Here is a 16,345-nt window from a genome sequence, read left to right as displayed (position 1 = left end):
CTATATAAATGAATAAAATTATTATTATAATTATAATTATTATTATTCATATTTTGCAGGGAAGATATTACTTACCGCCTTCCAGAGCTTGAGCAGCGGGGCTCAGATGAAGAGAATATGGACTCTGAAACGTCGAACAGCACAGAGAGTTTATTGGATGATAGACCTGTCCCTCTGGGAAAGGAAGGTCAGTATTAAGGTAGTGTGTCCTTTGGTATTACTACTATATTATAATTCTGCATGCATAGTTCTTAAAGGGCATCTGGTAATAGGATCAACCCTCATAAGCCTTCTATATTGGCATGCAGGTCATAGGAAACTGAGTACAGTGGAACCTTGGTTAACGAGAACAGTCCGTTCTGGGACTGTGCTTGTTAACTAAGTTACTCGTTCAGCAAAGCAAGATTTCCCATAGGAAATCATTGCAATGCAGACAATTCGTTCCACAACTAGTTAAATGTCCCATCCTGGTCCCCTATTCTGTCATTCCACACACGCACAGACACGCACATATTATATGCTCACCTTACCTTCCGTTCCATCGCCGGTCTCCTGGGACTTGCTGTTCTCCGGTGCGGGCCGTGTACCGGGTTACCAGAACGACGAGGGAGGAACTTCCTGCCAGAGCGCTGACGTCAAAGGCAGAGCCGCTTGCCTCTGATTGGCCAGCGCGCTGACTTTGAGTAGCAGTGACAGGAACCAGGAAGTTCCTGCTTCGTCGCTATGGATGCCGATGCACAGCCTGGAGTGGAGCAGAGCGGCGAACTGCAGGACTCAGGAGGCTGGCGATGAAACAGAAGGTACACATATTATATGCTCACCTTGCCTTCCGTTCCACCGCCAGCCTCATGGTACTTGTAGTTCACCGCGAGCACGTCGCAATGTACCCGGGAACTACAAGAACCATGAGACCGGCGGTGGAACGGAAGGTAAGGTGAGCATAATACTGTATGTGTGTGCGTGCGTGTGTGTTTGTGTTTGTGTATGTGTGTGCGTGCGTGTGTGTTTGTGTATGTGTGTGCGTGCGTGTGTGTTTGTCTATGTGTGTGTGTGCGTGCGTGTGTGTTTGTGTATGTGTGTGCGTGCGTGTGTTTGTGTATGTGTGCGTGCGTGTGTGTTTGTGTGTGTTTGTGCGTGCTTGTGTGGACTGCAAGAGCGGGTTAGAGCGTGGTGTATGTACGGAACCGGAAGTGTGTGCGGTGAGTATTTTGCTCGCACAGCAAAGCTTTCTCGTAAACAGAGTTACAATTTTCCAGAAACCTTTGCTTGTTAAGCGAAATTCTCGTTAAGTGGGTTACTCGTTAAGCGAGGTTCCACTGTAAAATAATACCTTTATCTGCGATCCGATGTTCTATTTTAGAGAAATTCACAGTTTTCTTTCATGTAAATTAGCTATTAAAATCTGTGGACAGGGCACCAGTGTGATGGCCACTCTCCTGATCTCACTGCAGAGCTATGTGTGACTATAGCTGACACAGTACCGCTTTAAACACTTGTAAATGTCCTCTCATTGTGCTTCAGCTTCCATCTCACAGACAAATGTGTGTATAAGGAGACAAAACAGAGTTCTGCTGTTCTGTATTAGTTACGTGTCTCATTCTGGTAATGCTACCTTTCATTAAGGGTACTTTCACACTGGCGTATAATACGGAGGAGTGCAACGCAAGACTATTGCTTTCTCACCTTGAACTCTAACCACTGTTATCCAATGAGGCAAGGGCAGATCCGTGTGTTTTTGTTTTTTTTTCTTTCCCTTCCTCATGACGAGCAAAAAATAGCAGCATTCTGCTTTTGGCAGTATATGTCAGATCACGCGCACCCATGCAAGTCTGTGTGTGTGTCTGTGTGTGTGTGTGTGTGTGTGTGTGTGTGTGTGTGTGTGTGAAACATCGGACTGTACTCTGATAATATCCAAGTGCAGTCCCATACACACAGAGATAAGCGATGGAGAGATTAATCTCTTCATCTTTTCCTCACCTGTGATCTGACGCTCACATCCCAGAGAATCAGAGTAAAATGACGCTCTGCTCACGCTCGCCCCTACTAGTGACGTCTCTGCTCTCCTGAAGGCCGGGTATAGACAGCGCTCATCATTACAAATTTGAGCAGATAGAATGAGCGCCGTACACGATGCAGATCACACCATGTGCAGCACAGGGAGGGACAGCAGGCACAGAGTAGGGAGGGACTCAGAAGGGCGGGACCAGCCTCTAAAACGAGCGTCCTGATGACACTTCATTTCAGGGAGTGGCCAGAGGCTGCGGTCACTGCCACAACCTCTGCCCTCTGATGACACTTCATTTGAAGTACATTATGCATAAGCAAAAAGCTGACAATCTGTTGTGAGGGTGGGGTTGGACTACATGGCAGTAGGTGTCCTGCTGATAACAGTGATATTATAAAAACTACCCCAAGCAGTCCAGTAATTAACACATCCTTTGAATCGGGGTCTCTGTCTCTATATTATTCTGCAATCAGACTAAGTGGCAAAAAACTGATGATTAGATTCTGTTTAAAAACGTTGATGTAAGTGGTGCTTTGCAGGAGAAACTTGCATCTCCCCAAAGGCCTAGTCACTTTATCAACCTTGCAGGAGTAGCCTCATTGATCAGCAAGTGACTGTATATGCCTTGACCATTATATTACTGGAATTTTCCAGTAGTTTACAAAATCCATGCTAGTGTAGTTAAAAATTGTTCCATACGCCTTGAATCCTAGTCACTCTGGTGGTCAAATGCTAGTAGAATAAATGAAGAAAACTATTCCACTAGTCACCTGACCACTCCAGCTATTCACTGGCCTCACGTGACTGCTGGGCCAATGAATGGCGGCATCTGTAAGCTGACAGTAAGCTTACTAGTGGATTATTTTACAAGATGAGTTTGAATAATTCTTATGTTTTTATTTGCAGCAACTTGTGTGGTGGATTCAGCTATTGTGTCACAGCCAGTGGTGAAAACCAACATCTTTACATCCAAGGGCCCTATATCCACATTGTACCCTCCTCCGAGTATCAAGCGAAGGCCTTCCTCCTTTCTAGCAAAAATGAGAGGCACTAGACGTAATCCTGTACTGCTGACTGCCAACATAAAGTTGCCCCCTGGAATAGCCAAAGCTACAGACTATCCAGATGAATCAAGTAGTGTTCGAAGGAGAGAACAGCCCGGTCGAAGAACTGACAGCATCCAGTCTGTTTACGTCCCTGATGGTTCAGTATTGGGAGCCATACAGGGAGCTGTAGATTACGAACCCACAGCCAAACTAATACGTCGTTTCTCAGATCCTCATCTCCAGATCCCCTGTTCTGAAGAGTCCAATCTTTGAAGCGTGATAAGAATACATGAAATAATTCCTGGACTTCATGACTGTTACTTTCTAGTTGCTGCTTCAGACTCACGAGGCAATGAATATGAATTTTGTAAAAATGGAATGTATTCATTTCCGTATTTAAACAGACTGTGGCCCGTGGCCCCTCACGTGTATGCAGGATGCTTTGATGGGATGTATGAATGGAAAGTTGAGTGTTAGAAGTGCTTGTGATCCTTCCTACAGTAGTGTAGGAATTGAGTTGCAAACCGTTCATTCCAGTTTTGTAATATGATAGGACCAAAGGAGTAATTTTTTTGCCTTGTGCACCTGTTACAATACTATTTTTAAATGTATATGACCTAGCGTTTTTCATATTTTGTTGCATTTTTTTATATATATATTTGACTATATAAAGTAAGAGGAGGACAAACTATTATGTTAGAGGCAAGAGCTGTTCAAATTTTACTTGAAACATTGTTCTTGTTTTTAGAGATGATAGCATTTTCCACAAGATGCCGTAAACAATGTAAGTATTAGCGTTTCTAGAATGTGCTCACTAGCAGTGCAAAATTCAACAGACCATGTTATATTGACATGACATGGGACTCCGAACAACTGGTGCCTTAGCAGTATGATTTCTCTATTTGCACATCTACCAATGTCTGTACTGTGTCCATTCCCAGTTTGTCTACTAACCGTTATATTCGCTTTAGCCAAGTCCAATCCATCTGCATTGCATCAGCCTTCTTATTCTGTATACTGGGATTTCAGTTGAATTAACTTAAGATAGCCATAGACGTAAAAGGTTTCATTAAATAAAATCAAACCCATTGGTGAAAGTAAGGCGCCATTCACACGCGCAAACACATGTATTAGTTTTATCCAATTTGTTGCTCAAACTCACCCAATTCAGGTGAATAGGTGTGGGGGAAAAAACGGATAGCACATAGAAACCATCCATAATTGCTTAAGATAAATGATTGACACACTAATGATAAAAATAGAGATATGGATGAAAATCAGATTCAGTGGACTGAAAAGAAAAAGTATCAATCTATTCAAAAGAAGAATCCAAAAGAAAACCTGACATGATTTAAGCCTAATGGTTCACTTTACTGCTTTATTCTGTTTCATGGTCATGTCTCTAAGCTAAAGCCCAACATACATGTTGGCTGAATGATGGTTCAACTTGTCGCCTATTCGGGAAAGCATGCCTGTATTTTATATGAGAAATTCATTGTGGCTTATCTCCGGGACAGATTACAAACGGAAGTCTGAAATAAGACATCATCAATCTATATCTCCCCAAACACATGCCTGCATAATACACATTACACTGTCGGGAAAACCAGTTGATATTAATCTAATGTGCATAGGGGCTTACTCTAAACTCTCATCATGAATCCCTGCCAATTACTAGATACCATTATCCCTATGTGATCTGAGTCCATGGCAAGATGAAGGTGCCACACACCTATTGCATTTTGGTACTAAGTGGTCTTGTGAAATAAAATTAATATAAAATGTTCAAATTACATTTGGGGAAACTCATATCTGCTAATTTCATAGCCTTTCCTCCTATATGGGAAGAAATCCCTCAAACATATCTGTAAATAGTATAGGTATACAGAAGATATACAGCACTAACCTCCCTGGCACACTCATGAGAGGCACTATCCATCATACATAACAAAGCTTCAGGTAACATTTGGTTTTGTGCTTCTTCCAACTTTACCATAGCAGTATATTGGTCAGTATTTTAGATCAGCATTTGTAAGCCAAAACTATGTATAGAACCTAAAGTGTAAAGCTTCTAGCACTCTGAATTTTGCACCTTTTGGCTTATAACTGTGGATGTATAGTACTGAGCAGTATACTGCTAAATGAAAGTGACCAAAAGCTTTCCAGCCAAAGTATTTCTATAGTCTACACATAAAGTTGAGTAATTTTGAAAATTGCTTTGAAAATTGCTATTGCTTGTACTACAATATCTATCAGGGGCACAATCAAAGCTGCTGAGCTCAAATGTAAAAGCGTTAATTGTTTGATCTATAAGGCCTCGTTAAGATTTCCTTGTATCATGGTCGGAGAACTGACAGTGATGCAGGAAAGGCTGCGGGTCTCCTGACCAAAACTTGACTGTCTCATGTATGAGTATCAGGCTATCCATTTATGGACAGGGCACGCTAGTCCAGGCATTGCGGTCCGTACTAGGACCATGATATTTGGATGTCTGAATTTGGCCTAATGCGATGGAGACAAAGGAAACAAACTATGGATCCACCTCTGCGCTATAATTTTGAGTATTGCAAGTAATGTAGGGCATTTACAAAGGTACTGAACTTTGTATGTGGTTTATTTATACATTTGTGGTGTTTAAAGGTCAATAAGCACTTTAAAGCCCCATAATTTCTGATATGTAGATCATTAGCCAGTGTCAACTCAATAAAATACTGCACTTCTATATTATTGATTCCTGACAGCTCGTTGATGACTTCTCCTTTTGAATTTGTATGTCTACCATGGTACGCATGTTGAGTTTGTTTTTCCTTTTTTTTTTTTCTTCTCTACACTTTGCACAGGATTACTGAATTTATATGCTTAAACTGTACACAACATTTCCTCTGTAATCTTAGATTGCGATCAAATCATAACGTGCCTTATTGACGCATAAATATATTGGAATGTCATGACCTTCAAGGCCGAAGTGTTTTAATTGAATGTGAAGTATTCACTATTCAGGGGCTACTACTTGTTTGTTATCTTTTACATTGTCGCTTGTGCAGTGAATATTTTACATGAGCATGGTGTATCTTCAGATTACTTGGTAATGTAAGCAGAATTGTATTGAGAAAAAGGTAACATGCTATTGCTGTCACATGCAAATACCAGATTAATATCATTTTTGAAAGCTTGACTACATTCAAAAATGGGTAAACAAACTGGGGGTGGGGGGCATGTTATTTTCTACCCTTACCTGTTGTTTTGTGCGGCATCAACCCTCTGTATTAAGTGATTTCTATATCAGAGGGAAGATCATCTGCGCACTGATGAGAAGCAGGGATGTCAGCGCACGAATGGATCACTGTTTAACCAGAGTGTAAATCACTCCTGAAAGGCATTGGGGAGTTGGGTGGAGATAGTTTCTGGTGTGCAGGGTCTCCTCTCTGGAATACTGATTATGGATGATGATGACCCCCTACTTGTTAGGTATGTGGGAATCTTGGTAGTGGACTTTTCACCCTTTAGCTTTAGAATACATAGGATGTATGTTGCATAAATTCTCTTTTTCAGTTTTATCATGGATCTTGAAAGTCGTTCGTTGCGCCAGTGTGGCACGTGGATCACTAAAGGTTTTGCATGCGTGTTGTAAATAATACAGTGCAAGAATAATCTCTTTTCTTGTACTTTTATGCTTTGAGGTCTCGATTTCTCCATGTACTATAATAAGCAGAAGCAGGTGGGGCACAAGGACATTGACAGTTTTTCTAGATTACATATCAAACGCTAAATATTGCCAGACATATTGAAATTCAACTTTGTTAGTCAACCAGCAGTTCTTAAATAGTGTGTTTACAAAGTCAGACCACAGTAAATGATGCGCACTGAGCGATCTGTAATAGATATCAAAGTGCGCATAGTCTGCCATTTGTTCTTGGCAGAGGGAGTCCTCTTTACACAGGACTATACTCCGAAGAGAACGATCTTTTGTGCTATGCAAAACATTATTTCACCCAATCATCAGCATTTAGCTTGTTCATCAGGTGATCTGCAGCCTGTTTACACCAAAAGATTATCTTGAAACAAATGTTTTTAAGCTGCATTTACACTGAAAGCTAATAGTGATTGAGCATTCTTAACTCATGATGCCTGCAAAATAAGTATTGTATTTACAAAATGGCATTTAATGTCTATAGAACATCCCTAACAGTTAGGCATCGGTGGCCACGTAACTTATGTAATTTGTCCTGTCCACAATCCTCCAGTTATTTTATGTTTTTTTTTTTTAATGCAGCAATCGATACAAATGGATTGTTTTATGCGTTTTGATGCTAAGAAATTTAGTAGGCAGTTCAAGGGTGTTATACGACTTTTGGGTGTCCCTTACTAGATCATCTTTTTGACTGGTGGTAGTGAATTTGATATGCATGTAACCTTAATGTAATATCAACTGAGATAAGCCACAAAAATAAATTTAATGCTATGTATTTAACTTATATTAACTTACATTGTTTTCTAGTATTGCCAACTATAGCATTTAGGCAAATTGTTGGTCACACCATTGTGGTACCATTGGTACATAAATTTGCAGTGAGACCCCAATGTGGATGACTTCAATGCAATTCTCTGTAAATATTGAGCAAATATATTTGCTCTTGCTTACTTGAAGTTCGATAACTGTCGACTGAATGATCGTTCGGCCAACAGGTATCTCCCCTGACTCGCCCATCTTACCCATACACTAGAACACTTATGTCGGCTGAGCACTCCTGTGTTCTGTATGAGAGAGCCGCTGTAAGACTCCTTTCTCAGAATCTTATCTCTAGGAATACAAAAGGATCAGTCGATGGAAATCCAACAGGGTGAAAACCTTCTCTCTGAAAATAATCCAAGGGGGAAGAGTCGGAAGACCCCCATACATATTAGGCTTTCAGTTGATACCGCTGATATTAACGGGTTCAGCAGACTTTAGTCTGTGTATGGGGAGCCTTAATGAAAGTATTTACATTCAAGTACTCAACAATCATAATCTCATAATATTTCTCCAAATAAGTAACATGTCCAACTGCAGTTTATTAGCTAAGTGTATATATGTATAGACTTGTTTGGGTCCCCTTTTTTATAAAGCAGTTGTTATCAAGTCTGTTATATGTAGAAATTTCTGTATAAACATGTTTTGTGCTCCTCATTGTCATCTTTATTAAATCAGTTTATAACTGGACAGTGTTCATGGCTTTATCTTTTACCGTTCATGTCTATCTTCTATAAACATTTTAACTAAACATAGCTAAAGTTAAATCCAAGTTCAATTATGTAGGTAGGGGGGGAATCTGCGAGTTATCATCGGTAATGCAAATGCTAAACTTTGGCTTTATTACAACCCTATGGTCATGGGATTTTTTAAGTTTTCCTCTCATTGGATTACTTCAGCCAGGAAAAGCATTGATCTTTGGCATAAATTCATTTTTCCTCAGGCTATGTGCCCATGTTGCTTTTTTATGTGCTTCTTTTTGGCACATAGGAAAAACATGTTTTGTTAGGAAAAACGCAGCAGAAAAAACAATCATTTTTATTGCGTTTGCGCATTTTTCATATCTGTTTTTCCATGCTTCTTTTTGTGCATTTTGTAATCATAGCGACCTTGGGGTTCAGGCGCTGTACCCCTGCAATTGCTGCCGGGTCTCCAGCTGATATTACACTTTAACCCCCTATATGGTGCGATCAGTGCGATCACAGTGTTCAGGAGGCAGGGAGAGATATCGCTTACCTCTCCCTGGTGATCCGGTCCCTGAAATGCGATCACAGGGACTCGATCACTGCCATGGTAACTCTGGGTCATCACCATGACTACCCCAGGTTCCTGAGCTATGGAGACCCTCACACACCATGCTGTATGCACGGGGTGTGAGGCGAAGTGCTGTGCTATAATCCCCTGTAGTGATAAAGCATTGCAGTGGATTATAGAAACGCAGAAAACAAACGCAGAAACAATTGACATGCTGCTTCTTTTTTCAGCAACAAAATCTGCAAGGAATAAAGAAGCAGCATGTGCACAGCAACATTCAAAAGTATTTTTACCCCAACTTTAAAAAGATACACTTTATTCATATATAAAAAAAAGTACAAGATATCAGACTAAAAATATCACCTTTTCATATCCATGTAGATGAAAAACCATATTTAACAACTGAGCAGATAAATATATACTCCCAACTCTATTAGCCTGACTAATCAGCAGTGGAACACCTTGGTATGAAAGGGGCATCCTTGCTCATCAGCGGCTATCCCTCATATATCTTCCAATCCCCCTAAATCCCGCACCAATATACCTTTATAAAAAATCATAATGGACAGGGAAGGAAAAATAGGAGAGGAAGCAGGAAAGAGATAAGGGACGCAAGATTAAATATACACTCTATAGCCCATTCTCAGATGATCAATATTTTTAGATCATGTTGACACAGGAAAAACACATGATAATACCAACTTATCCCCCTCTAAGATGCAGTATTCATTAGTGTATTAGTTCATATGCATGTCCACTAGTCTTAGATTCAAATGATCCTTAGTGTATTAGTCCAAATGCATAGCTTGTTAGTACAATTAATAGGACTCCAATTGTTTAACAGACGATGAAAAAATTAGTGGTAACCAGATCAACAGCATAAGGTTTTAGTCGCTCTCAGACAATCCACACCACAGTAATCGATTTGTCAGAATTGGATATCCACAATATCTTCTGCCTCTAATGCATCGGGTTAGTGGTGTTAAAGACATCAGTATGCAATCTTAGGCTGCTTTCACACATCAGTTTTTTGCAATCAGGCACAATCCGGCGCTTTGCAGAAAAAACACATCCGTTTTTTTTTTTGCCGCCAGGTGCGTTTTTTCCTCAGACTTTTATTAGTGCCGGATTGTGCCGCATGTACTCGTGTTTGATCCGGATTTTGCCGGTTGCAAAAATTGTCACTCCAGCAGGCCGCACAGGACACAGAGGAACGTTTTTTGACAGCGGCAAAAAACTGCATAGCGCATAATGAAAGTGTATGCACGCCGAATCCGGTGGCATGCATCAAACGTCGGAAGCATGTACCGGATTCGGTTTTTACTTCTGAGCATGCCCAGAAGTGATCTAATTCATTGCTTGTCAGAAAATAAATCTCACTCTCTCACACTGACTCACTCACTCACTCTCACCGACTCAACGATCACCGTCGCGGCGCTGCACGGCTGTCACACTGCTGGCGGCTTCTCCTGATTTGAAAATGCCAGCCGCCCATTATTCAATCTCGTATTCACTGCTTTCCCCGCCCACCGGTGCCTATGATTGGTTGCAGTCAGACACACCCCCACGATGAGTGACAGCTGTCTCACTGCAACCAATCACAGCCGCGGGTGGGCGGGTCTATTTCTTGCTGTTAAAAAAATTTTTAAAAAAAAGGCGTGCGGTTCCCCCAGTTTTGATACCAGCCAAGAAAAAGCCATACGGCTGAAGGCTGGTATTCTCAGGATTGAGAGCGCCACGTTAGGGGCAGCCACCCAGCATAACAATATCAGCCAGCAGCCGCCCAGAATTGCGGCATCCATTAGATTCCACAGTCCCGGGACTTTACCCAGCTCATCCTGAATTGCCCTGATGTGGTGGCAATCGGGGTAATAAGAGGTTAATCATTGCAGGTGTCTTTGAGACACCCCCAATGATTAACCTGTAAGTGAAAGTAAAACACGAAAAAAATCCTTTATTTGGAATAAAAGACAAAAAAGCACCCTCTTTCACCATTTTATTAAAATCCCCAAATACCCCTCCAGGTTCGACGTAATCCACAGAGGTCTTGCGACGCTTTCAGCTCTGCTACATGAAGCTGACAGGAGCGGCAGTAGAACGCTGCCGCTCTCTATCAGCTCCACGCAGCAACTGAAGGGAGTCGCGCTGTCAGCGGGGACATCACAGGTAATGCCTGCGTGTGCGGTGATGATGGGTGCGTTGATGATGCGTGCGGTAGTGCAGCGGTGTGCGGAGATGATGAGGGCTGTAGTGTCGGGATGTGTGCGGTGATGGTGAGCGCTGTAGTGTCAGGATGTGTGCGGTGATGGTGAGGGCTGTAGTGTCAGGATGTGGGCGGTGAAGATGAGGGCAGTAGTGTCTGGATGTGTGCGGTGAAGATGAGGGCAGTAGTGTCTGGATGTGTGCGGTGATGATGCGTGCAGTAGTGTCTGGGTGTGTGCGGTGATGATGCGTGCAGTAGTGTCGGGGTGTGTGCGGTGAAGATGAGCGCGCTCTCTCGCTCTCTCTTACATTTGCCCCCCACTTTATCAGAACACAGGGGTTCCTCAGGAGGCTTTGAATTACATAAATCCATGGGTCAGCTAAAATCCTGAATTCCACACATGGATCCTGATAGTCTCTTGTATTCTAAACGCCAAACACCTGCAGGATCAATCTCCCGATATCCAAGTCTTTAGCACTTGTTCCCCCGTCTCTTTTGCTGAGCAGGCCCCATACGACCATGCATGCTCAGCCAGAGCGGTTCAGCGTGTGCACAGCAAGTAACCATTCTCATACACTTTGCTGGGATGCTTTTTCCTTGCTTTTGTTAATTAAAAAAGCAATTAAAAACGCCACGTGGGCACATAGCCTTAGTCAAAGCATTAGAAGGATAATCCTGCCCCTGTGTACTGATAAAACAGAGGGAGGTTTAATAAATAATATTTCAATGACCCTTGACTTCTAAATTACCTAGAAAACGCCCCTCCCAACATGTTAAATTATAAGGTAGACAGCATAAGTAAGGAAGGGACACTTGTGCTGTTGGTAAAACTAAGGGAAAACAGGTTAACACCAGGAATCCATTCTTGACTTATGTCATACTGTCAGCAAAATAGTGGAGAATTGGCCACAAGAAACCCATCTGAAGTGTCCTTCTGCAAAGCAGAAGTCCGAATTGCCTGCCTAAAATACATTCTCACTGAGATTCTGATAGTGTAAGCTACATGATTCAATGGAATCAGACGTTTCTCCTCTCAGGAAGTGGACACTGCACAAGTGGAGTGGACATTAACGACTTTACCACCCGGTGATTTTCGTTTTTTTTCGTTTTCCTTTTTTCCCTCCCCTTCTTTCAAGAGCTAAAGTGAGGGGGGGTTTTGTGTTTTTTCGTCAATGTTACCATATGAAGGCTTGTTTTTGTGTTTGACACGATTAATTTTGCCCCATAGTGTATTGGAAAACTGGAAAAAAAATGTAGTGACATTGCAAAAAAAGTGCAATTGAGCAATTTTTTTTGTTTTGTTTTTTTTTTTTGTTTTAATACACAATGTTCACTATATAGTAAAACTGACCATGCATTATGATTCCCCAGGTAGGTTCGAGTTCATAGGTACCAAACATGTATAGCTTTACTTTTATCAAGTTAGTGAAGACATTTGTAAGAAAAAAAGAATTGGATCTTTGTGACCTTTTTCTGAGACCTATAGCGTCCTAATTTTTTGGGATCTGGGGCTCAATGACTGCTTATTTTTTGTGTTTTGAGCTGATATTTTTAATTATACCATTTTTGGGTAGGTGCAATATTTTCATCGCACGTTATTGCATTTCAACGTAAAGGCAGTGCCATACTGGCATTAGGATGCTGTATCAAAGCACACATTATTTATTTATTTATTTTTTTTAAAGATCGCTGAATTATTGCTGAAATATCTGTAAAAAGAAAGCTGCACAAATGCACTTGTGAGAGAATACAAGCCATTTTGTATTCTATAGAAACCATCTTGTCTTATAACTGATGTTATAGGCAGGGGCGGGTTGGCCCGGGGGGGGGCAGGCGGGCAATTGCCCTCGTGGGCTGCCCTCCCAACTGCTGTAGAGGGCCAGCCGGCTGCTGCATAATGTAATTATAACACATACAGTGAACTGCGCGCGGCCGTGTCTCCTGTACTGTGATACCATGGGACCGGCACTGACAGGTGCAGACAGTGTCATCCGGCAGCATTACAGTACAGGTGACACGACTGCGCGCAGTTCACTGTGCGCGGCCATGTTTGTTCAAACGATGTCATGCCAGAGCCGCTATCAGGGCATTACTACCATTACTGCTGTAGGGGTCCGGTGAGCAGAAGCAAAGAACCCATCCCTGACAGAAAGCTGCTCTCCCCCCCTGCAGCTCTGCACTAATCTGTGATCGGTGCAGAACAGGGGAGGAAGATGAACAGAGTCTGTTGGACTCCAGTAGGTGAAGTGAGTAATTTCAGTACCTTTCAGGTAATGTGCCTGATCACATGACCGGTGAAGTGGCAGGACCTTTCGTTGTTCAGCTGCTGCAGCCTCTGTGCAGCAACCAGTGTCTCCTTTTCTGCTCTGCACCGATCAGGAGCTGCAAGGTGAGGTAATGTATTGTGTGTGTGTGTGTGTCTGTGTGTGTGTAAAAGTGCAGCATTTAACAGAGTTGTTTGTTAATAGGTGAATGTATTACAGCTGTGTATGTAGATGCATGAAGTAGGGCTATGTTTTTGTATATATGCATGTAGTAGAGCTGTGTGTGTTTTATATTTGAATGAAGCAGGGCCGTGTGTGTCTATGTGCCTGTGGCGGAGCCGTGTATGTCTATGGGCCTGTGGCAGAGCCGTGTGTGACTGTGGGCATGTGGCGAAGCCACGTGTGGATAATATATACACTGCAGAAAGACACTAACAATTGATTTATTATCTCCCTATTCTACCCTAGTACATTTATGTTTAATCTCTTTTTTTTTTTATTGAAAAATTAAGGTTGGATACAATAAGCAGGGCTGCAGACCAAGGCAAACCCACAAATAGAGACAATAAAAACAAAAACAAAAATGCAATGAAACCTGAAAGGCTTTGCATGGTTGTAGCCATCTACAGTTTGTTACAATAAAGAACATTTAAGAACATTTATATCAATCTGGCTTGAACTATTATAAAAGTATAAAATCCATAAACTATAACATAAACAGCAAAGATTTACCATTCATACCATAGAGGCACATAATGGTCAGTCGAAGGAAAAGAAATAAAGAGAAAAAAAGAGGGAGGTAGACAAAGTGAATGATGACGGGGAAAAGGATCGCGGGGAAGGGCCGGGAATAACTAGCAGGGAAAATCTAGGTAGAGTCTCAACTTGCCCCAAAGAGGGACCTGAAGTCCAGAGAATGCAAAAAAATGACCCAGGGACTCCAGATCTTAATAAATTTTTCAGTAGCGTCCTGAATTTCAGCAGTGAAACTCTTCATTCTGTAAAGGGAGGCCATCTCCCCAAGCCACTCATCCAAGGCGGGGGCACGGGTGGACCTCCAGTGTCTGGGGATCATGGCTCGGACAGCCGCAATAGTGCCATTTTCTGAGATTTACCAGACCCTAGTAGGATAGATAAGAGAGCGATTTGTGGAGAACCAGAGAGGGCCTCCCCGCTAATGCTATTGTATGCCGAGAAGACCCCACTCCAAAAAGGCTTAATGAGGCTACAGCTCCACCATATATGCAACATATCCCCCCTCTCGTGGTTACACCGCCAACATCTATCTAACACTGAAGGGAAGATTGCGTGTAGAGCATGAGGGCAGCGGTACTAGCGGGTGAGAATTTTTTAACCCTTTTCCTGGACCGAACAAGCCCTAGAAAATTTGTGGGTGAAGAGAAAAGCTGTCCTCCATTCCTCAACCCGGATAGTCACGCCCAAGTCTCTACTCCATCCATCCCCTCACAAATTTGAGCTCGTCCACATCCCCCTTCTGGATCAAAAGGTTATAGATAAGGGACAGGGTATGTCCCGGAGCCTCTTCCAAAAGAAAGAGCTTTTCAAACGAGGAGGGGGGGCAGCATAAAGTGCCTCCCGGCCCGGCCTGGTCCGGTCAAGAAAGACCTGATCTGGAAGTATTCAAACCAGGGCATGGCCCCTCCCAAGGCAGAGAGCAAGTCGTATGTGGGCAATGGGGATCCCTGAAGTATGTGAAAGAAGCGCACGTCCCCGCTCCTCCTCCGACACAGGAAAACATCGGCCCCAACTGCCGGGGCAAAATCTGGGTTTGAAAAGATAGTGGAGAGGGGACCGCGCCCCCTGGACAGAGGACCCCTTTTAATTTCTAAATCCCATGTCCTCAATGTCGCCCTCAAGAGATCAGCCTCAGAGAGAGGCTGGCCCCTGGAGCCCGAGCTAATCCAAGGGAGGTAACGCAAGGGGATCTCGTGGTCCATTTCTTCTAGGCTTACCCACTGCTTTGTGGCCCCATGATATTGCCAATCTAGTAATCGCATCAGTAGAGCCACTTTATGATAGAGTTTAAAGTTGGGCAATCCAGCCCCCCCTGCTTTTAAGTCTGCAAAGGGTTGTGAAGCCTATCCTCGGGCGCTTACCTCCCCACACGAAGCGCGTGATAACTCACTGCACGCTGGAGAAAAAAGCCGCAGGAGAAACCAAGGGGACCGTCTGGAACAAGTACAAAAAGCGAGGCAAAACGTCTACCCTAGTACATTTAAAGTTAATTCACAGTTTCTACTTATATAATAGCGGAATATGTTAGCGCTATATAAAAATAAAGATTTGATTTGATTTGATCCTAATCAATAGTGCTTCACAGAGGTATCTAAATCAAAACGTTTATTGATTTTATGGACAAACATTTTACACCAGTGACATTTTTCCCAACATTTTATCCCTATAGATAAAAGTCCCTATTTTTTTCCCTAATTTCTCTGGTTCTGTCTGTCTTGTGGGGGTCGGCACCCTAAGGACCACTGAGGATTGGTGCCCCCACTCCACGACGATTTTCCCTACCTAATTTTTCCCTACTGCTATATACCTTTTGGAGGAAAGAAGTAGGCACCTGTGTCGATAGGTAGGAAATTTGTGATCAGATAGGATAGAGTTAGTACCTTTTCACCAGTTATGAGGGAAATTATAGATTTCCCATAAAATATGTTGACTCACTTAATGGACTAACCCAAATTAAATGACCCGACGCATTTCTCCACACACTTTTGGGGAACTGGAAGGGGATATATATCTGTGAAAGTATATACTGATTAGACTTTCACAGATACATATCCACTTCCAGTTGTTTTTTCTTTTAGGATACACTGGTTTGCAGAGCCTTGATATCCTGTCGTTAGACATAGAGATCCTTTTTCCCAATGCTGCCCACCGTTGTAGCTGTAGAAAGTCTAATCAGTATATACTGTCAAAGAAAATCACTATTAGAGAACCACTAACCTAGAAAGCAATTTATCAAGTAAGGAGCCATATAATGAGTGACAGCCCCCACTGTAAAAATAAAGAAACATAAACTTCAAGAACCCTTGA

At 42.4% G+C, this 16,345-nt stretch overlaps 1 protein-coding gene across 6 annotated transcripts in view; it reads left to right on the top strand.

The window, feature by feature from the left end:
• MYO9B (myosin IXB) overlaps positions 1 to 8,245 on the top strand; it is a 255,193-nt gene extending 246,948 nt beyond the window's left edge. For 5 of the 6 annotated variants that reach the window (XM_075314952.1, XM_075314924.1, XM_075314943.1 and 2 more), the window contains 2 exons: positions 60 to 187; positions 2,912 to 8,245. In XM_075314952.1, the coding sequence (XP_075171067.1) occupies positions 60 to 187; positions 2,912 to 3,324 (541 nt within the window). In that variant the 3' untranslated portion in view covers positions 3,325 to 8,245. Of the gene's footprint in view, positions 1 to 59; positions 200 to 2,911 lie in introns of all 6 variants that reach the window. The other variant, XM_075314962.1, reaches the window with a different exon arrangement.
• The last annotated feature ends 8,100 nt before the right edge of the window (positions 8,246 to 16,345 follow it).

Source organism: Anomaloglossus baeobatrachus, chromosome 1 (assembly GCF_048569485.1).
Source record: "Anomaloglossus baeobatrachus isolate aAnoBae1 chromosome 1, aAnoBae1.hap1, whole genome shotgun sequence".
In the NCBI taxonomy this organism is placed as follows: Eukaryota; Metazoa; Chordata; class Amphibia; order Anura; family Aromobatidae; genus Anomaloglossus; species Anomaloglossus baeobatrachus.
This window is presented reverse-complemented; position numbering and strand designations above follow the sequence as displayed.